The following is a 23,847-nucleotide window of genomic DNA, read 5'->3' as shown; positions in this document are numbered from 1 at the left end:
GCTCATTATTAATGATGGCAGTGGAAAAACACAGGAAAAGATAATAATTCTCTGGTTAGTACATAGTTTTTTAACAGTGGAATAAGACTTACAGGCAGACTAAGGGCAAACTCACTCAATAATACAAAGTAAAAAATATTGAGTGGCTCTTCAAGACTGTAACCCCTTCTGAAGGGAAAAATAATGTGATCAAGAAATTAAAAATGGTGTCATGGTGTGCATACAGAAGTTAACTTGAATTAAGGTACCAGAGAAAAATAATTTCCTCCAGTAACTGATTTTTTGACATGAATTATATCTAACTTTTGGTATATCATTAATTTTGCTTACCTCATTTAATGTATTGACTACAATACCATTACCATGGTATTACTTTTCTCATATAAGTATTCCATGTTCTGTAGGGCAAAAATGCAGATCTTAAGAATTACTGAGGACCTCTGTGGATTTAATTTTAGCATTTGATAGGATTAGCCCTTCAGTAAAAATAGGAAATTATTGCCTTCAGCCTGTTGCTTATTTAATAAGGCATTTGTAAAGTCTTAGAGGTACACTGTACCTCTGAGAAAGACCATAAGGTAAAATATCTAGCAAATTGTTAAAATTAAGATGTTCTAGATCTGGTTGATAACTGATGTATCGTTCACTTGTTTCCATCTCCCTTCCAAGTTGAATGTACATAACTAAGTTGGAACACTTGATGCTGAGCTAATTAAATTTGCTTGAGTTTTTTTAAAAGTAGACTTCGTAGCTTAATTTCCAAGATTTGTGACAACTGAAAATCTTAATAAAAATGCTGGTCACTGTCTGACTGCATTATAAACACCTATAAGCTGACTTGCTTAAACCTGCCATGGAGGGATATCAAAGGAGGACTCTGCCTACACAAGTTTGCAGGTACCTCTGCATTCCCTCCCCTACTATAATTGCAGCTACCTCACCCACACTAGTGGGTGATTTCAGTGTCCTTGCTGTCTAGGTTCACAGTTTTGTTACACAGAGGTATTTTTCACCAAAAAAAAGTCGATGACATCAGTATACAAACCTAATAATTCTATTGCTATTCCACTTTGGTTCAAGAAAGGGAGTTTGAGGCCTGAGTCCAGGTAGTGGAGGATAGAGTTCTGCCCTGCAATGTTTCCTGTACATCTCTTCGTTTACTCTAAGACTTTTCAGTGGGACAGTCTTTAATGCAGTCTGGCTGGGAAAGCTGCTTCCTCCAGTGCTCTCTAAGCAGCCTGGACATCATCTGTTACTAAGCTAAGCAAATGTGTGACTCATTGGGACCCTGTTAGACCCTTTCCAACCCCTTGCAGGTTGTTACAAAGTGTTCTGGGTCAACCTCGCACTCTTATCTTGACATATTACTGGCTGATGGTGTCGGTCTCAGGATCAGAGACAGAGAGCTACATCACTGATGCCCAGGAAAGGAATATATTCCTGAGTTGCAGATACAAAGCCTTATTTAATTTTAAATATGGTTTTGTATAGGACATACAGGACAATTTTTGGGTGAGGGGGCTCTCCTCCTAGTGATTAATAGATGCTGAATTTCCTGATACTACTCTTTGACATGTTACAAAAACCACATTGCATCAGGTAGGATAATCCACTCTCTCCAGGATAGATGCCATTGCTATTTGTCAAGGTGATACAGAGGGTCAAGGTTAGGCTGGGAAAAGTGTTTGGGGAATTATGTGGGGAAATGCCTCAGAAAACTTGAGCTCTGACTGTTGCTGATGCTCTGACAGTTCTAGAAGAGAGAGACCACAAATCAATAATTTTGCAGATCAGTAACAGTAAATTTAAGTGTATTAAGGTTTCAAGAAATCTTATCAACTGCATCTTGAATGCAGATTACCAAAGCTCATGAAAATATCAGAATACTACAATAATGGATTCTACAGAGAAAAAAAACCAGCTATTGCTAGAGCAGTAGAAGTGACAAGAAAAGTATTTGCTATAATTTAAGACTTTTTATTATCTTCATGAATTTTGGGAACCAAAGAATTGATTCAACAAAACCGTACAATTCCAAACAACTCAAAAGTAAACTATTACATGTCATTTTTTATATCAAAATATAGTGTTCAAGAGAGTGAGATTACTCACATTTGTACATTTGGAAGGCATTTACTTTCCTTGGATTTAGTATGTCTCTTTACCCGTTAGAATAACCATAAGCTAAATGGGGGGGGGGGGGATCCATTTTACCATTCCTAATATATACCCAGTTTCAAAATTGATTGTTTAGATATCTAAATGGAGATTCCTACTGATATCCAATCTGCGGGGTTTTCTACCTTTTGCTGTAGCTCTGACAGAGATCTAATGACCACCTGTATGATGTTTATCCTAACCCTAGAAAGGACAAAGATTAATGTGCCTGGATCACACTGGAAGCCTCTGGCAGGGATGGAAATCAAAAGCCTTTCTTTCAAGTCCAAAGCATGCAGTCATCCATTTTTCTTTAATAAGTGAGATAGGAAAAAATATTCTGACTTTTCCACTTACAGGCAACATTCTAGCAGGTTTTTAAAAGGTAGCAGTAGGCACAGAGTCTTTGTCATTCTTAATATCTGTATTGTCACTGTGGAATTAATAACAGTGCCTGAAGGAAAGGAAACTTTGATTAGTGAAAACTTGCAAAACTGCTGTCCCTGGAGAAACACCTCTAAATATAAGCAAATAACTTAAACCACTCTGTATTCTGAAAACCCCTTAGTTTATCTGCAATTAAATTATTTATCTTTCAGATCATTTGTGCTTGTGGCATCAGTGACTCTGGTGTTTGTGTTTATTGAAAGCTTCGTTAGGTTTCATTTCAGAAAGGGAGAGAGGAGAGTTGGCAGCTAAATTTTAAAAAGGCTCAAAATGTCCACTACAGTATGGGCTTTAGCTTTTTGTTCTCCACTTATGGTAATGATCAATGTGGTTCAAATGCTGAACAAGATAATGCAGCTTTCTGAGAAACCTGCTGAGATACCTCTTAAGAGAAGATTTGTATTAATGAAATTGCATCATCATTTTGGCAGATGTCAGTCTTGTGAAGTCACTTTAGATAAAATCAGAACAATTTTATGTAACTGCACAGCTGTCAAAAGGAGTATTTTCTGCCAACTCCTACCTACAGCTTTAATTAATTTGAGCTCACTATAGTTTTTATATGGTTCATGTAGTGCTTGGGAGACACCAAAATTGAAATGATCACACACAGGATTCAGAGTATGCCTGACTATCACAAATCTGCTTCTATTTTTTTTTCTAGGCCCACAATTGTTCTAGTGGTTTCTCCTGACTTCTTTCCCCCTCATTAACCACTCTGCCCGTACCTATCAGTGATTGCCCAGTACAAGACCCAGTTTGCAGAGGCCCCATACATAGAAATATGTGAGTCATTGCTTTTAATAAGCTGAGGCTTGCAGTACAGCTATGTTTCCAGAAATCCCAGATTGGATTCAGTTCATGTTATTGGACACCAGAACTGTCCCTGGTGCAACCACTGTGGGACAACAATGAAACTAGGCGTGGAGTTCCTTACACCGATGCATTTCAGATCTAAGGAATGCTTAGTTACCACTGATGGTGGTAGTGCCAAAACGTTTAAAATCTAAGATCAACAACTTGTTATGAACAGCAGTTTAGTCAGATCTAACCAAAATTCTGCTCTAAGTTCAGTAGTCAAAATGGAATTTATCTGACTTTCACCTTTGAAACTAACTTTTCAAGGAGCAAAATACGAGACAAGTACGACAGTTTATTGCTCTGAGCTGCAGCAGCCTAGCCAGATGAAACTTTGTAGAAATGTGCCATCTGCAATGTAGAGTCCTCCCCAGCTTCTATTGAACTAAATACCTATGAAGGCAGAGGTTGCTGTAGTGTGCAGGAGGAAATTCCCTACAGCATATTGTCCAGTACATTCTGACTATTGCACAGAGGTCAGCTCAGGATCACTCCAAAATAAAGTGCCCCAAAGGGATATGTGGACATTGGTTGGAAACAATAGAAAGGGTTCAGATATTATGGATTAGTGACTATTGGAGGAATTTTAGGGTGGCTTGGGCATTGATCATTGGGTGTGAGCCAGTGGTACTATGCATCACTTGTTTCACTTGGGTCTTTGGTGGTTTTGGTTGGGTTGTTTTGTTTGTTTGTTTGTTTGGGTTTTTGTTTGTTTGTTTGTTTTGTTTTGTTTTTTGCTTTTTTCTCATTACAGTATTTATAATCATTAATATTATCACAAGTGTTACTAATACTGTTGTTATGTTTTACTTTGTTTCAATCATTAAACCATTCTTATCTCAACCCATGAGTTGTGATGGGGGTATTTTTTGGACAGGAGGGATTGGTTGGTTGGTTTTGTTTTCTTTTTAATTTTTATTTTCCTTATTCTCCTTGCCATCCTATTGTTGGTGCTCTGGGGAGGAAGTGAGTGAGCAGCTGCATAAAACTTAGCTGCCTGGGGGATTAATCCAGGACACATTCTTCTTTTTGAGTAAATGCAGACATCTTTAATGCAAACACCTTTCACTATCATCTTTTTTGTCTTTGGGTGTTTCTTCAAGTTTTTACCACCTGTTACATTACAAGAGTAGTGGTAGCAGATCTTATATGTTGCTCCAATTGCCAAAGACAAATTAAGTTAATGTCAGATGAACATGTGATACTTCTATCTTTTTTAAAGTTTTCTAGCAGGGAGTTTTTGAAAGTTGTGTTTATTATTTCTTTATAGCATAGTGACCACGAAAAGTATCACATTATTAGTTGTACTGCCATAAACCCATTTCAGGTCACTTAATGAAGTAATAAAAATAAAGGGAGTTTTTTATGCTAGAAAGTGTTATGTGACATATTAATAAAAGAATAATTTTTTTTTAATATAAAAATTATTTAGTGATGCTGAAGCCAGATTTTCCTATACCATGCTGTAAAACTTGATTAAAAGATAATTAAAACAAAATTATAATTAAAAAATTAAAATGTTTATAAGCTAATGAGGATAATATTTCTGTATAACATTCTATGAAATTAATTAATTGGCTGAACCAGATTTTACATCATTATAGGTGGCAGAGGTAGGAGGCAGTTGGTGTGTTGTATGTTCAGCACCACTTTACTCATTTTTTTTTATTCCCTCTGCAGTTATGTATGCTGTCCTAATTTCTGAAAACAGTTGGACAACGTTTTAAGTTCAAATACATGTTTCTATATTGTTTCCATAAAAAAGAAGCAAAGCATGTTACCATCTTTATGGATGTTCATTGCAGAAGTTAAAATGATTCTTCATTTTACATTCTGAAAAACAGCACCCACAGTGATATGCTTAAATGTTGGGTTTTTTTCATACAATTGATTTGTTTAAGGAACTAAATTAGAGCAAGTTTTAATTTGGGAAAATTTTCTCTCATTTTCTTGACACCTCTGGGTTTTTGTTTGTTTTTCAGGAACTGTAATTGGTGTTGTTATTTACACAGGCAAGGAAACACGAAGTGTAATGAACACATCCAATCCAAAAAATAAGGTAAGTTAGTCTTAGTCTGGAATTGCCAGATCTTGTTTTCAAAAAACTTACAAATAGATCTTCCTAAACCCAAATATCTAAAAGTTTTTACCGTGATGTGTTTCATGTGTGCTTCTGCCTCAGATTTTGGTACGAGTGAATTCTGCTACAGTCTCTTTTTGAAAGTAAAATTATTCTTCCTTTAGCTAGGAGTGTTGTAGGTAGTAATGGGGCATTTGTCTTTGAAGTATCAATGTTCATCTTTAGACTTGCATAATTTGTCTCATGGCTAAATATTAATTTTCACTGCTCCCAGATTATTTTACTGTAAAGTATTTGGCTAAAGGTAGACAGGGGTTTTAAGGAGTGTTTATAACAGACTGCTATAGTTTATTCAGGCTACCAGTGGTGGTAGGACAAGTTAACTGATGTTCCAGTCAGTACCCAGAACACTCTTTCAGGGATTTTTGCAAGTAATTAAAATATTTTCAAGAGATTTTTCTATTGAGAAGATACCAGAAGTTTCAGTGCTTCCCTCTGTACAAGATTCTTTCAGTTCTAAGCAAAGCAAATGGCTCTTCACTTAATCAGTAACGTTTCTAATGTAAGCTGGGGAGCACTCTCAATTTTAAAGAAATAAAACTTCAGCTGTGAGCTGTACCTTACAACCTAAACCTGTGTTTAGTAATAAGATAATTATATTAAGAAAGGAAAAAATTATTGCAAGAGGTTTAGAAAAAAAATCAACTGTGACAGGTTGCCATTTTCACGCCATTCATAATAAGTTGCTCTGAGTAGGAACATCAAGAGTGAAATGATAACACAAATTGCTTGAAGCAGTTATTGCAGTCCCTTGAGTGTATTGATTTGTGTTTCTAATAAAGAGATGCTTTTAAATGTCTCATTGACAGAGACAGGTGATATGTACCATTACCAGGATTAAGATGGCCTTTTATTATTTTAATCTTTGTAACATGCATTTTAAAATAGTAGAGTAAAATGGAACCAGAATGCTTGCAGTGTATGGTTATTTTCTCTTCTACCTGATACAAAGATAAGCCCTTTAGTAACAGAATCTTTCTCTTAAGAATTCTGAACAACTTCTGACTAATAAATAATTCTCATAGGTGTTTGAAATGAAATTATTTAATGTAATAAACTCATAGGGAAGTGTTCATGAGTATGACATGCATTACCTAAATTCAGCAGATTCTGGGGATGTATTAGGCTTTTAGTAAATGTTAAATTTTTTGTATGTGAGTATTTCAACAATAGTATTGGCATGGAGATTTTATCTCTGGACTGAATAACCATGTTTAAAGCAGTAACCAACATTTAACATGGCCAGTAAGGATGAATTTGGAAACTGAAAACAGGAAAACACTTACAGCTCTCACAGCTGAGTAAGTGATAAAATGGAGCACAGTAAAAAAAATAGTTGTCATCATTTTTAAGATGTAGTTTTAGCTGTACCTTTCTGTGGAATCTGCATCTTACTGTCTCATTAACTTCTACCATGGGATGAGATTGGTTTGCATATTTCTGTATGATAAGACACGTGCTGTCTGTAGGTGATATTTTGTGCTAGCGAGCCATGCAGAAGGTCAACAGACAGTACTCAGTTCATTCCTCTTCTTTGTACTCTGGAATCTTCCTGTGTTTTCTCAAGCTTGACAATAATGGGTACATGTTAGGTAGGGTAGGTAGCATTAGGACCCAAAAGGAGGGCAAAGGGAGTCTAAAATAGCCTTTGAGAATAGAAGAGACATTACATTTGAGAGATTAAAGATTTGAACATTAAAAAAAGAAATTTGCATCCAACTTGCTGAAACAAAATTAGAATTGATCAATTGTGCTATTGCTGCAAACTTGAGAGGAAATAAGACTGCAGCTTCTTCTGCTTTAGGGAAGAATTGTTTGAAATACTGTTTGAAACTAATTCTAAATGGCACATTGTCTCTCTCTGCTGCTCTTTGAAAACAAATACAAATAACATTTTAGAGATTTTCCTGTACAGTGTGTTGATACACTCTTGTTGGGAATATAGTTTCAGTGATGCTGGTGTCTTCTTTGTCTGGGAGAAAGCAAACACTGTGATCTATGATCCTCAAATTACACTGTCAAATTGAAACTGGTATGTCCATAAATAAGCAAGAAATACATAGGCTTGACTCTTTTTTCAGTCCTGTCTTCATTGAAATACAGATAAATGCTACAGTTGTATTTTTTGCTGGAGAATAACATTACTGCCATACTTCATACTATAAATTTGTTTTTTTCTAATGGTAGATTTTTAGTTTTCCTTCTTAAGGGTAGATGCTTTTTGAATGAACCAGTATTAAAATTTAGAGATGCAGACCTGCTCTATAAACACTCAGAAAAAGACTAAAACAGAAATAAGTTTAGGGAAACTTGCATAAGAAAAATTGTGAAATTTATGTACCTGTTCAAGCATGGGATTTATCTGTATGTTAAACTTAGAAGGATTTATTGTGTTTGCTGAAGTATTTAGTCATTCAAGCAACAATTTTCTTAACTTAAAGTCAACACTTACTTGTTTTATTACAATTGTAAAAATTGTTTCATTGCCTAAGGATGCAGACACAGTCTGAAAAACACAAAGATAGAGAGCATAGAATTTTCTTAATGGATCAATTCAATATGTTTTTAATTCCAACAATATAAAGAAAAATTATTTCTGGAAAGGTTTAATTTCAGTCTAAAATGATATATGTTCTGTGCTTCAAATAAATGTGGAAGTGGTAACATCAACATTATAGTGTAATGACTCTCTGCATTTTACCTCATTGGCAGTCACATCAGCTTACTCAGGAATGCAGTTCCAGCCTGTAAAGAAAAAAAAAATCAGATTGAATTGTGCTTCTCACAATGCTGTAATCAGTAATCAATCCTATTTGGATAGATATTCTTAAACCTTGGCTTTCTGGATGAAGTTGGACTTGTCAATGCTAAAGGTCATTTATAGGTGTTAATTAACCAAGAGGGAAATTAACAAACTAAGGTTACTTATTTATTTTGTCTGGCATTTTGCAGTGTTCTCATTCATACCTATTTAAAGTGCAGAACAGTTTTTTGTTATCTAAAATTGGAGTTGCTTTTGCAGCTTTGGTCTTCATAGAAAGCAAGACTGTTGGTGCAGCCCTTCTGCAAGTGTGGCCTATTTCCATCAATGGAAACAGATTTTGGGGTTGAAGTTAAAAAACCACAGTATCCTTGGTGGGAGATGGAAATAAATTCAACAGAATGTATTTTGTGTACGAAGATTGACACATTAAAATTAGTTGGACTTTGTAATCTATATACACCCAGAATGTACACAGTAATGCATCAAAATTAGTAGAAATTGTCTTAAATGAAACTCCTGAGAAATCAGTAGCCTCTCTAAAGGAGCCTACAGTATGTAATCTGCCTAGTGTGCTTCAGATTAGTATAAAAATAGTTTTAATGTTGCTAATCCTTACAAGCGGCATTGAAAACACATTTTTCCTCCCTTATTTTACGGCATTCTACATCTGCTGTTAAATTTTAACATCGGAAGTAAAACTTCACAGTAACCATTTAGTGTTCATCAAAATAGTAATATTGTTTTTACCCTAATTCTTAACTAGCCTGAAAGCTAACTACTCTTGTGGTTCCTGCTTTTGTTGCTTGTTTGCTGTTTTGATTTGGGTTTTTTTAACAAATGAAAATCTCTAAAGGGTGGTTACTTCTTTTCTTTTTTGCGTGTATATGTTGCCCTTGGTGATTTGAAAATGACCTTGCTATTCTGGTAAACTGAGACAAAATCATTTTGCTGCTCTCTCTTTCATTCTTTCTCTCCTCCCACAAAATTTCTTCCTGGTATTTTGTGACCAAATTTACTTCTCTGTGTTTAAAAGGTCTTTATCTATACTCTTTCTCCCTTTTTTATGAGGATGATTTTTGAAAAATATTTGGTAAAAAAGGACACCTCTCCCTCTAATTCTTTACTTGGAGTGAAATGGAGTGGCTAGAGCAGATTCATGTGTTCCCAGAAACTGATGCCACTTCACCAGTTTCCCTGTTCAGCATAGCTTTTAGAATAGTCAAAATATATGCTTCTTCTGCCTTGACACATTTTTTTGAACGTCAATAAATTAGGTTGTCCAACATCTTGTTAGTGGCATTAGTAAGCCATTCTTATCTGTTCTGCTCTAAAGGCTTGACATTTCTAAGTCCAATTTGCATTCAGGCCTTCATAAGGCCATTCACTTTTTCCTGCTGCTACACTGTTGCACAAGAGCCCAGTAATTTCGCTTGCATTTTTTTTTTCCTAAATTTATAATTTGATGTTCATAGTCTGAGAAAAATGGCTTTCTCTGGCTGCATGTCTGAAGGGTCAGGGTAAGAGTAGAACAGTGAAAAGTGTTACATGGCTCTTCATGGCAAATGTTAAGGATTTATAAGAAAAATGTTTATGCAGCACTTTTTATTGGAGTATAGTCTGCTATAGTTAATCCTCATAAAAACTTCTCTTTGTATTGGATAAAACTGAGAAAGCTGTCATGTAGAGGTATTATGTAGTCCCCATACTTAGTTTGTCCCCTGACGCAGAGCTTCTGTCCAAGAAAGTGCTTAACTACCAGCTTTCCCATGAAGTATGAGAATCCCTCTCTTTGTGTATGGGAGAATTTGTGGGATCAGGCCACAGGGAAATACATTTAATGTAGTGTTGTTGATGCTCTTCTCTCCATGTGCTGTCATCTCTGAGCAAAGGAAGGAGAGTAGCACCTTGAAAAGCCTAGTGTCTCAGCAAGAAGGATGGAACAGTGTTAGTAAGGAGGAAGACAAAAGGTATTTTTCTTTAAAAGTTTGGAAAGAAAGGGCTAAATGGCAGAGGAGGCACCTTTGTTGTTCCAAAATTAGAACATAGGAATGTTGATGCTTGGGAACAGTCAACAGTGTTTTGGCAAACCAAAGAAAAAAATTGTGTGTCCTTTACTCTGAGACAGAGAGAATATCTACCTACTATAATTATCTTTAAGACCATTAACTGAGATAGCAAGAGTGTCAAAGTGGGAATTCCAATCCTTAGATGACTAGTATGGAAAAAGCATAATTCCAGATAAAGGAGCTGAGGTTTTCCATTTTCTTTGATGTATATATAAAACTGGAAGAATGCTAAATTTATACCATGACTTTAGGATAATAAGAAAACAGTAAGACTGAAAGTCTTGATTGACTTCCTTGAGTGTATTTGTAGACAGAAATCACTTCATGCAAACAGTCTGTTGTGCTGGGGGATTTAGTACACTCGTGTATTTTATTTACAGCATGCTGCTTCTTTTCAGAGACTTGGTGGGGCCCTTTTATCCACATTAGCAATGTTTTTCAAGTAGTGATATATATTTTTTTATTCTCTTCTTTACATTGGTCTCCTCAAAAGAAATAAAATGGTAGTATACAAATGGGAAGCTGAGGCACAATAGATAAAGGAAGTGGGGTGGGGGGAAAGCAGAAGAGCCACAAAAGAAACAGGAACTGAGAGTGGTCAGTTTGAGGTATTCAACTTCATTTCTCATCCAAGGTAGCTGAATGTTTTACAGTACTCTTAGGTTTCCAAATCTACTAATTTTCCATTTGTGTACACATGATGCGTGTGGGATGGTGTGCACATGATGCCTGTAGCCTTAAAGTTGATCCTAATGTATTTTCTTTGGCATCTCAAAAATACTTGATCACCACTTGCTTATCTACCTTGCTGTTACATCCTTGAGCTAGAGAAGTTGTTCCATGATGTGGCCTGCTATCAATTCACAAGTTAAAGTTACAGAATAACCTATGTCCTAACTTCTTATTTGTACTGAAACCAGCAATTAAACATATCATGGAATCGATATACCAAGGCAAGTGATAGGTCTTTTCTGGCTGCATGTAAGTTGTGTGATACACTCTGTTGCTGTGTGGTGCCTGAGGCACTCAGTGCTGCACAAGGACTAGACTGAAGAGGTTGGCTGTGCTGTGCTGTGGTACTGCTGCTTGGGACATGGATGTTGAATCACTGTCCTCTTTCAGTTGGTGCCACTTTGTGTTTGCAATCCTACTGTAAGGCAAAATATATGCAACAATACAGAGTTTAGTTCTAAACAAAATCATTGCTATACAACAATTTACAGAACAAGCGAGGGAATGTCTCTGGTGGTGAGAGAGAATTCTCACTGTACTCTGGGTAAACTTCCGAGTTTACTGTGTATTTTAGAGTTCATGCCAAATTTTCCCACTGATTTTGCAAAACCACATAATTATTTCACAGCTGCAAAATTCCTACAATGTTAAATTCGTTCCCTTATTATAAGGCTGTAGAAGGATAAAAATTGATACGTGCCAGAATGTGAATGATGAGCCACAAGCCATGTCTAACTTGGGAGTCCTAAATTCTTGTGATTTTCATCAAGAATCTTAGTTGATGTTCTGTGATCTCTCTCTTCCTATTTTAGAGACTCCCATTAAAAAGTTGCTTGGATTTTGTCATCTTAGTATTTTTAGAACATGTGTAGGTTAGAATTTGTCTCAGTTGTTCAATGTAATCTCACACTGGTGTTTAAGGAAGGATCAGTGTGGAGTATACCATTTCTGAAGTACTCTATTAAAATTGACTTCACAAAATAGTCAGAAAAATTCTTAAAATGGATCAAGTTATGGAATAGCAACAGCCTGCTATTCAGCTTATTCACCAGAAATTACATGTGTTTTATCTGTGGCAATCTAGGCTAAAATGAATTATTTGTGGTAAAATAAAGACATCCTAGGAAATGTTGTCATTCTGCAGGAGACATTCCAGTGTGAAAGGGAGATTCCCTGCACATTTGGCTTGTGTGAAAGGAATATCCCAGTAAGCTCTTGAATAAGCAGACCCTGATGGTGTTTTCATCTCAGCTGCTGCCTCCACTGCTGCTAATCAGCTGAGGGAGTTTGCTTTTACCTTTACATTCCTTCTTATGGCTTTGTTGCCATTCAGAATTTAATCAAGCCCTTGGCAAAATGCAGCTGCTGGGAGTGGAGAGGGTAAGGGCAAAGGGCACAGCCTCTCAGAGGGGACATGGGACCTCATCCCATGGCTTAGAACTGCAGCGCTTTTGGAATGCTCCACCTGCGATGCCTTGCTTGGCAGTGAGCAAGCCAGAGTGGTGGCAACCACAATAGTGATGCTGTGGAAGGAGGCTGTTGTGTGTTTCCCTACATTAAGGTTATGTTCTGTGCACTGGGTTTATTCATGAGAATAATGTACCACAGTCAGCACTTTCTTTGTGGATTTTTTTTCCTTATTGAGTGTATTTTATTGGAAGTCTGAAACCTTATTTTTGGAATTACTTTTTCTTTAGTTAAGATCTATGAAAACACATTTCTGAAAGGTACGGTTCCAAAAACTTGATGCTGCAACTGTATAGAAAGTCAGGTGTTCCTAAGGCCCTTATGAACTCTAATTGTTATGAGGAGAAGCCTATATAATTTGTCTTTTGCATAATTTTCATGATTTCCGCAATTGTTCTCATGTTTTTCTGAATAAGCCTAATTTTTTCCAATATGGAAAGGAACTATATAATAAGGAATAGAGATACTAGTTTTAGTGATGGGTAAGTTCAAAGTATATTGATTATTATTTTTTACAATTATTATGAAAGAGGGATGTCCTAAATGTCAGAAACTAGGATGCTTAAGACCTGCAGACCATTCTTAGAATAGATGCTCATTGGATTTTCACAACTTTTATTTGGATGCTTTACAAGCATTAATTATTGTTTACTGTTATGATTGGATAGCCTTCTCTTTGTGTAAAGCAAGTATAAGAAAACATCTTTTGAGGTTTTCATTTATGTGACTCAATAATTCATGCAGCTGAAGTCTCATGTATTTCTCTAATTACTGGAGGCTAAGAAACCATCATGATTCATGTGACTTGAAATCTTAGTCTACAGTGATGGATATCTAGAGGGAAAGGAAAGTTCTCTCCATATCAGGACATAGCATTTGTTTTGATGTAGCTGAACATAGTGATCATAACTAAGATAATTTACTAAGTTGTGTTTGCACGCTTGAAGTAACAAACTTGTCATATTCTTAACAAATACTGTCTTTGCCCTTCTTTTTTACCTCAGTTCAGAGAGCAAGCCTGTGGATACATTTAGTATTAAAATCAGCATTCCAGCTTGTACCAGATGAAAATAATGTGGGTTAGATTGTAGATTTGTTTGTAAAGAGTGGATTGCTGTTCATATTCTTGAAGCTCATTCCCTTCCCATCATATCTTTTGGAATGTATCCCAAAATACTGTTTATACAAAACAGCATTCAGTTTCATTTCTTTTATGATTTGGAGACACTGTGGAATCTTTTCTTAATCTCATAGTCTCCAAGGAATACACTCAAATATTTTCTTTTATAAAAGCAAAGATAGATGACTTGTGACTCAGCTAAAGAAAGAAAATGAGATTCTTACTGATGCCTACTGTGTTTGAGGGATAGGCCTTTTTTTTTCCCTGCCTATCACATAGAGCTCTTTCTAGTCTAAGTTTGACAGTGGTCGGACAGTTGTTTATTTCAGGTTTTTGGAAAGAACTGTTGAAAAACTTTTTGATTCAGTTTGTTTTGATTTGGTCTATGGAAGAGATTCAGCCAGCACCAGTCCTCTGCTTTGTGTTCAATATACCTTTCTTCTGACTACCTTCCCCCTTTGCCTTGGTCTGCTTCTCCACCCTGTTACTCTGGTCTAATACTTATACTAGTTCCATCTGCTCCTTTCTTTCATCTCTTCACACATGCTTGCTTTTTTCTAACAGTGTAGTACATTTGTGAAGAAGAAAGTTTAAGCCTTTGATAAGATTAAATTATCAAATAATAATCTGTCACAACTTGTTTACCTTGAGAAATGCTGTCTTGGTTAGTGTGCACTCATTTTGCAATGATAAAAGATCATGATCCTGGTTCACCTCTTCAGCTCTTATCTGCATCTTTCCATGGGTTCCTTCCTCCTTAGCCTATCCAGCCCTGTCACCTTCCTTTTAAAGCTACTTTCATTGCAACTCATGTATCTTTCATCTGCTCTGCTATCGAGTTGTTGGCTTCAACTTGTGAATGTATGGTTGATTTTTTAACAGTTTTATGCATGGGAAGAGATTCCCCATAAGTAGCTGAGTAGCCTTTTTGTTGACCTTATCTATTATATACTTTGGAAATCCCAAGAGGTTCTCTGGCTGTACGTCCACCTCTTATTCTCACTTCTGGGGTTTTGTTTCAGCTATTACTGTATCATTACTTTCTCCTTTGCTCTCAAATCAATTCGTCTGTTCCTTGGCTTGTTGAGGTAGTTCATGCAGTACCTAGTAAAGAGCTGTACTCCATCTAAGGGGATCTCTCTCTCTCGATTTGCTGCTAAAAAAAGTTGAAGCAAATTTGTGTGTATTTATAAATTTGGAGGTTGTGAGAATTAATTTTTGCAAGTGAGATATACCTAATTGTGTCTGTGCTGTGAATCAGTACTTTCAAGGGTACTGGAAGTATGGAAGTATACAGAAGTATGGAGAGGGTACCCATTAAAGTATTGTATTGTATTTCCTGTGTGAATCTTTTCCTGGCCTTTTTTTCCTCTTGCATTGAAGGCATGTATTCAGTCATTATCTTACTCTTGCACTGAAAAAAAAGTGTGTTTATGTAGCCCCTCCTTTGGGACACAGGTTTGAATCGTTTAGCAAATACATTAGCTGATGTTCCTACTAGTTTTGTAATGACTCTCCCCATTGTGAGGTTAAGATATGCTCTGTATGCACTGTTTTATTTTTAAATGTATTTAATTCTGTAAACACTAGGTGAGCTTTTAATGCCTTGCATAATATTTTATATTCTATTTTGACCGTCCAATTTTCTTTGAGAACCTGAATAATTTATTTCTAACTACTGAAGAGTTTTATAGTTCTACTACACAACAGTTTCCTTGTGGAAGGTCTGCTAGCTTCCAATGACCCTTAGCTGCCATCTGGTACAAATTCAAAGTGCTTCTGTCATCTGCTGCTAATTGCTGTCACCTGCATATTGCAGCCACTGAGCAACTTGGAGTGCAGTAAAGCAGGAGGCATACTGCTTTGTATAGCTGCAATCTATCCATAATACCCATGATTTCTTTATTAATATTAATTTAATAATAAAAAGTACATGCCTCATGAAATGGTATGAATTAATATAAATGACATTTCATGTTTATTTTAGTAACTTTCAGGGTTTAATCTGACATTCAAAAATGTGTGTAGATTTGGATTATAAATATATTTATTATTTCAGTATTCTTCAGCCTGTTTATTCTGCTGAGATTGTTCAAACTGAATCTTACAGAAGAGTTCTTTAATCTTTTTTGTAAGCTGATAAGCTTTAGTCAGGGCACTAGCCTACAGCACCATATTATATTAATGTATTTTACTTGTAATTTAGAGAACAAGAAGAATATCCTGATCTGAAGGCTAAACTGTCCCCTGTGGCACTCGCACAGCTGATAATCGTGAACTAGAAAGATGTGTATATCAAATAGTTTACAAAATGAAGCCAGCTGTGTTTCCCTACATACTGTGGCTTCCTGACATGCATCATTAAACCTTATTAGCTACTTCCTTTTACAAAGATTCTTGTAGTCTTGAACATTGCATATTAACATTTTCTGCCCCTCCAACTGGAAATTATTTGCTTTATTGTAGAGTGTCAACTTGCTCTAGTTTCTGATATGCGTTCTAATTGGTACTTTAGAGTATAATCATAGTGAAATACCACTCTGTGCATTTCTTTATTTGGAAAATTAATACAGACCTTTTCACTTCATCTGTCAATCTGTGCAACTTTTCACACAATTCCCAACTGTTGGGGTTGCTTGCAAACCATTAAGTATGAAATGGTTCATAAAATGTCTTTAAGAATATAAACACAAAAAGAAGGAGTTGACTTTTATGGTAAGGTTTTTGTTGTTGTTGCTTGCTTAATAGAAATAAAGCTATTTCAGCTGATAAATTTAATGATGTAAAAACCCTCAAAAATGTAGTCATATTATAAAGTTAATTTTTGTTGCTCAGATGAAGCTTTTTTTAGTAAAAGCATCATTCTGCACACATGCACACACACATCATTTGATTGCTGAATTCTGATGAGGAAATTCAGCTCGTAAACCTTAGGAAAGCAAAATTTTTGAAATATTAGTCTCTCTGTGGGTAAAAACAGATTTGGAATTAAGTACAAAAATCATAATATTTATTGTGTATGTGCATTTGTGCATATTTATAGCTCTTTTGTATATATGGAAAATATTATTCCAGAACTTTGTTTGTTTGTATGATCCCAAGAAAAATTTCAAAGCAACATGTTCTGTTAATTGTCTCGAAACATATTTTGTGTTTATTTTAGGACAGAAGGCACTAGTAATACAGACATTATATAGATTATGAATAACATGTAACTGTATAAAGGAAAAAAATAAGAACCATACTAAAAGCCTTTCTGTTGATATTTGTCATCTAAAAAGTTTGATATTTGTTTTAGAAGGACAATTTTATTTATAAACACATTAGTGCATTAAAATTGAGCTAGAAATTCTTTCTACCACGTATTTGAGTCTGAAAATTGATGGTTTTAGGTAATACTAGTAAGAAGTTGCATGTCAAATCTTATCTAGAAGTCTTCATTGAGAAGGTTTATTTTTTCTGTGCCTTATAAATGGTTGTGGGCATTTGCTCTAGATTTCTTTTGGGTATTTCTACTCAGACTTGAAGAAAGCTCTCGCCTTTCTTTGGCATTTTATCCTATATTCTCACATTTAATTAATCTTTTAGGAGACTTTCAGTTTGGGATAAAATGAAATTGTGAAATTTTAATATAAACTTAGACTTTCTGGGTTCTTGGCTTCATTTATTTAATTATATTCTTAATGGAAAAATTGACATGTGTTTTGATAACCTTAGCTCTGACCTCCCTTACCTCAGCCCTGTGTGACATTAAACTCATTACAAAATGTAATAATCTCTGCTAATAGCTTAATCTAGATAGTCTATGAGGAGATGAGTTACTAACACCTTATTTTGAATGTGGGGTAAGGAAATGTTGGATTTGTGTAGGTATACATTTTCCAGTATTCAATTTCAAAGATGTCTTTGAAAAAACTGTAAGATTCTCATACTATTTATGAAATATTATTAAACATAGTGTGCCATATATAAAACCCACAAATTCAGTCCCCACTACGAAAATACTACATTTGTGCAGTTTGCTATTGAAAAAGTTATTTAGACCAGTCAGGCACATGATCTGAATTGTAGATATAATACTATTCCCAAAATTTATGCAAATTAAAGAGCTAGCTGTGGCTGTCAATTTGTTAGGTCGCTTTTGTAATTGGTTTTTTTGGGGTGGTTTTTTGTTTTGTTTCATTTTGTTTTTTGTTTTTTTTAAACATATATCTCATATATCTGAAAATTTTGTATTTATTTATTTATATGCAAATTTTACACAATAAAAGTTTTGGAACCAGTTTAACCTGTGCTAATTTTACAGTTATTTTGGTACAGCTAATTATCTTCATCTGTGAGACAGTAAATAACGTCTTTTTAACCTACTCAGAGATGAAAAAATGCCATCTCCATTGAGTGTGCTTTAGTAACAGTGGGTAATGTATAAAGCTGCTTATTCTGTATTCTGACCCTTGAAAAACCTGATTACATGGCAGCATTTGTAGAAAAGTCTTGAGTTGAAGCCGATGATGGCCGAGCTTGAAGAAGATAAAACAAGCACTGTAAAGGGTACATATGAAACATAAATCTGAAGATGGTGTTCCAGTGTAAAACCCAGCACCTCTAAATCCTGCTCTTCTCCCACCCCCGAGAATTCCATGTCTTAGCAATATTGATCACATATAAGAAGGATTGCGAGTGCTTAGAAACTCTAAATGTCTTCTGTGCTGTGTACCTAGAGTTTTTAGTTTGAAAAAAACAAACAAACAAACAAAAAAAACCCCACAGTGAATTAGAGTTTCACTGTGTAAATTCTTTTGGTTGCTGAAGTTTTAGTTATCTTGCATTACTGATATTCTAAATTGATGGGTGGTCTTGAGAAAATGCTTTCAACTGGTAGCTTTTAATAGGAGGAGAGTATGTTTGTAATACAGCACAGTCCCTGTATGGATACCGGAATTTAAGGGGCTGTTAACCTTTTCGATTTCTTCATGTGCTCTGTACACGTTTTCATCATTCGCGGTTTTGACAAATACGTGGCTAAGTCGGGGAACATATGGTCGCACAGCATCTGACTAGTGCTGCCTTAAGGTGCCAGACTGTGACTGTGTGAAGGTGTATGGAGTGTAACGTTGTGCGGAGAGGAAAGAGAACAGTCTGAGCGCACAATCCCAAGTGTCAGAGCCGAGTAATTAACTGGGAGCGTTTCCCGCAGAAGGCGCCGCTGCCGGGCGGGCGCGGGCGCCCTCTGCTGACCAAAGCGCGCACGGCAGCGCTGCCGCCCCGGCCTCCCTCCGCCCTCGGGCAAACCGGGGCAAAAGCCAAATACCCACGGCTCGCTTCCAGTGCTCTGCGGAAAGGCTCATTCTATGTACAGTTATCAGATTGAAGAATACTTAGAGACAGTGTAGTGTAGTTTACCAAACCGCAAAAGTGTTAATGAAAGCCAGAGTTACGTTCAGCAGGATATTAAGAGTGAGTCGTGTTCAGTTTCTCTCATTGGGATCGTTTGAAACAGAATGTTTTACTACAGAGTAAATCGTTGGCATTCAGGTAAACCAGTGTACAGTTGAAAAAGAAGACACACTTAGGAAGGTTATGAAATCTGTGACTAGCATCTGACAAAACTAGTGCCTTACTTCAAACAACTGAGCCCTGTTGAAGTGCAGTTGTGGAAATAGCTCACTTACAGTTTTCGTTGCAGTAGGCACCTAGAGAAAGCTGAGCACCTCTAAAATCCTGGAGAGGACTCTCGAGCTTCAGTTTGAGTATCCAGACTCAGATCATCTTGAGTCTGGAAAAGGCAACAATATAAAATAGATGCATAAATGAGGCAGAAAGAACAGTGTGAGTCCTCCTTTCTTCTTCCTTTTTTTTTTTTTTTTTTTTTTTTTTTTTTTTTTTTTTTTTTTTTTTTTATTAGCATATTTCTCTTTACAAAAGGGAATTCTACTTCCAAAATGATTTTAGTTTATTTCAAAGCACATAAATATTCATTTATGAATACTGTGTTAAAGTAAAAGCAGGCAAGTCAGAAGGGTAATTGCAAAATATAATAAAAGTATTCTGCTTTTAAGAGAAGTTAAACCTCTGATTTTGAAAATGCATCAAAACACTACAGAAATGTACTTGCGCTTTTTTTTCATTGGACAATGACCTGTATTTCTTCTTGAGTTTTAAAATTTCTGCTGTTTTCAATGCCTGTGCATTGGAGATGGACTGATTTAGGTAAGAATACAGAGAAGCAATTGTAATTTGTTTCTTTGGGGATAAAATTAACACTAAATATCTCAAATTATTTGTTGAAATCAGTGTAGAAATGATGTAATTCAGTTCCATAAAACCGCAGTATTGACATGATACCAAATATTTCAGTTTGCTCAAAGGCTGCATGAAGGATGAATTTTTTTTGCCAAAGGTAAGACAGAAAATGTTACTGGAATCAAATGAACTATTTTCTCGTAATTACTTCTACATAAGTCAAGTGGCGTGGACTAAATAAGTAAAGTTTATTTCAGTTTTATGAACTTAAGTAGACCAGTCCTCCCCCTGCATTATTGCTCAATTCTAAAATGAATAAAACCTGTAAAAGGTTTTTAGTGATTCAGAAAATGTTTTCAAGGTTTCATTGTTGCTCTTGCAGCTAAACCAGTGATGAGACCATGTTTGAAAATTTACATCAGTAAAAGCAATGATAGATGCCTTTTTTTACTAAATGGTCACTTAATATATTTTTGTGTTTTGTTTGCCTTTCCCACCTTTGAATCTACTGATTAAAAGAATGGAAAAGATATTGATTCAACAGTGTACCATACTGTATGCAAGAATTGGTAGGTTTGACAGTAATCAGGTCTGTAGAGAAATATATTTGTGCAGACCATTGCATTAGTACAGGGAATTAAGGCAAGATACTTGCTAAACATGAATTTACTTCTTTTGATTCATAATTATATTAGCTTAATGTGGTTACCTGGATTGCTGAACAGTCAAGACTTTGAATCATAGGAATTAGGAGACTTAGGAAACAGGAAACATTTACAGATTCCAAAGTTGCTCTTTGTGGTTTTAGTGTCAAAGATTAAGGTAGATAGATAAGGATACATTCCCTTATTAGCCTTTAAAAATAGGTTAGTAATCTGTTATTCCTAGGGACTATAGGGAGGGTTTAACAGATTATTGAAGCCATGACAGTTTGAATAAATGCAGCTGACTGTATAGTATAATCTATATAATTTTTCTTATAAATGATGGAATACTACTAATCTTTTTTGTTAGGCAAACCTTGTTTTTGTCATCCTGCATCTGAAAGATATATTATTTGAATTTTAGTATTTTTAAATATTTACTGTTACATACCTTTTACATCTTAGTCTAATCTACAATTAATAGAAACATATATAATATACTGGTATTCAAGGCATAATAAATTAATTTCAGAGCATGAATTAAGGATAGGAAAAAATTTTTATGTTTATGGTGCAAATTAAAACCCAAGTCCCTCTCAAACATGCATACCATGAAATTTCATTGTAGTCAATGTAGTGTTTGGCAGTGCAGAACCAGGCTGATTACTGAAATATAATTACCTTTGTGGAGGAATTTGGTTGCAGGGAGAAGTCTGTCCTAAGACTGTGCCGTAATACTTCAATAGTATTAAAGTAGGGCACTTAAAGGCTATTCATGAGCAATTATTTCTAACGCACTTTTAACTGTAATTGAATAAAAAATGGCTGCACTAGACTATTTTGAGAAATCTTTTCCATTTTATAACATTTAATTATCAAATTTTGCATTTCAGTATTCTAGCATTTTAAAAGTTCTCATTTTCAAAGTAATATAAATTTTATATGCTAAAAGAATTATTCTATTGCTACAAAAATAGCTTCAGAGGATAACCTTTCCTAAAAGTTAAGCATCTAGGACAGGAATAGCAATATTGTTGTTCAGATTGTATTTCAGTAACCAGAAGAGTTCTTGTTGTTTTCAACTTTTTAATTACATAAAGATTTTTCTCGTAAGATAATGAATTATACCTTGTGGCCCAAAATGTGAAGTGTAGACTTTGAATCATTCCCTCATTCAAAAATGAAGTATTTTAAAAACTTGCCAGCTTTTTTACCATGCAAGTAGACAATTGATGGCATAAGCCATTACTTTATTGAGAACCATTAGCTATTTAAAACTCTGTGCATAAATTAAAGAGGAGCTAAATGGATTTGCGGTTGTTGCCATTAGTAGCATTTTAAATTATACAGGCAATTATTGTGTTCATTTTCATTATCGTAGAGCAGCCCCTTTGCAAAACTATTGTGGTTTTCTTAGACATTATGTACAAATTTTCCCTTGGAGATTAAAATTTCCAGTGGTGTGTTTAATTTTGTTAAGTTGTTTCAAATAGAACAAATATTATGACAAGTAGAAGAAAATTTGTTTTACTAATATGGGAAGTAGCAATAAACGTGGAAAATTACTCCAATTCTTAATTCATCTATTTCTAATATTTTCATTGTTATTCTAGTTACTGTTTCGTAGAGAAAAGAAATAGCTTTTGTAAGATGGCATATTTTACAAATGCTTTGATAAAATCATGGTATAGTTAAAATGAAGTTTATCCACTTTTCCAATATTCAGATGAATTTTAGAGAATATTAGGGAATTTCTACATAAAATTTATCTGGATAGTTCAAGAGTGTTTCATTTGTTGACTGCAGAAATTGTTTAAGTGTGAAGGCACAGAATTAACCTAATTAGGTGTCTTTTAGTACATTGGAGTAACTAGTTTTAGAGAAATGGAGAATGCATTTCTATTAAAACTTACTTTCTTTGTGTGCCTTCTTAAATAGGATTCTGCAATTGCTTTCACATACTATAGTACATAAAAATATTGTATTTTACTATGGCCAATAGCATGATCTATATTAAAAAGAATGGTATTATTAAAAAGAATGGTATTATTAATAGGAAATCAAGTGTTCTTGAGCAAAAGATTTATTGTGTGAAAAATTTTTCAGCATCAACTTTTTTATCATCATAAAACCTCTCCAAACACATTTTTGTTCAGTCCCAAACTTAAATTCACATCTGTCATCATCAATTGGAAAGGTATTAATGCATTGAGTTAGCTATATATCAGTATGCATTGGACTAAATTTAATGTTTCTGTCCTAAAAGTGGCATTCTTTCCACAGAAGCTCTTTATTCATTTCTGTTCTGGGGTGGGGTTTTTATGGGGGGTGGAGAGGGGAGAGATAGGCTTTCACTACCATGATGCAGGGAAAAAAAAGTGTGAGGTGGTAGTTATGCATATTGCAAGACAGTGATTCTTTATTTTATTACAAAAAAAGACCAACTCTAGAAGGCCAGATTAAATCATTCCTTTCACTTTTTAATGGGATTTGGATGAATAGAGTAAAATATGCACTTTGCATTCATTGATAGCATCTTTAGGTTGAGGTAATTGAGTCTTTTTTCCCTGACTGAATGAATAATGACTTCATCTGATCCTCAGCGAGGCCTGAAACTTAGGCTGCCTTTGTCAACGCAAAAAGATCTGGGCTTTGAAACATGCTCTACTTCCCTGGCTTCATTTTTCTTCATTTTAATCCAAAAACCTATTTTTCTCAATAATTCAAGCATAAACTATGTAGTAGTTGAAGCAGCGGAAATTGCAAGATATTTGTCCTCGTTGTGCTGCTTTTTAAATGCAGCTGATAAATCAGCCGCTGTGGTCTTCAGCTGCCTGGTTCTCTAGGGAAGGGACAGCCCATGTGTAAGCAAGATTGCTGGAATTTTTAAGAACTATATTTAAAGTGCTTCTTTTGCAGACTGTTTGTTATCTAAGGAAGTGTTATGTTTTACTGGTCTTAGTGGCAAGACTTGGAGATAAAAGGGGCATCTGTGATGGGGCCTAGGAAACTCTTCCTGGCGTAGTTTTCCCACATATTTTACTGACTACTAGAGCATCCCTAAAAGTGGAGTAAAAATACCCTGGCTTACATCATACATTATTTAAATGGTGAGAGTCTTAGTTACATAGCTTAAATATATTTTTTTCATGAGAAACAGTGGATGATAGTTTCTCCTAATGTTTTACTTAAAATGTTTTAAATCAAAT

General features: G+C 35.1%; 1 protein-coding gene across 4 annotated transcripts in view; it reads left to right on the top strand.

Annotated features, from left to right (window-relative positions):
* The window catches only part of ATP9B (ATPase phospholipid transporting 9B (putative)), a 151,029-nt gene that overhangs the window by 76,195 nt on the left and 50,987 nt on the right, over window positions 1–23,847 (top strand). For all 4 annotated transcript variants that reach the window (XM_083856759.1, XM_083856757.1, XM_083856756.1 and 1 more), the window contains exon 11: window positions 5,445–5,521. In XM_083856759.1, coding sequence (XP_083712885.1) covers window positions 5,445–5,521 — 77 coding nt within the window. The remainder of the gene's footprint in view (window positions 1–5,444; window positions 5,522–23,847) is intronic.

This window comes from Zosterops lateralis, assembly GCF_965231275.1.
Source record: "Zosterops lateralis genome assembly, chromosome: 1".
NCBI lineage: Eukaryota > Metazoa > Chordata > Aves > Passeriformes > Zosteropidae > Zosterops > Zosterops lateralis.
The sequence above is the reverse complement of the archived record's forward strand: the minus strand, read 5'-3'. Positions and strand labels throughout refer to the sequence as shown.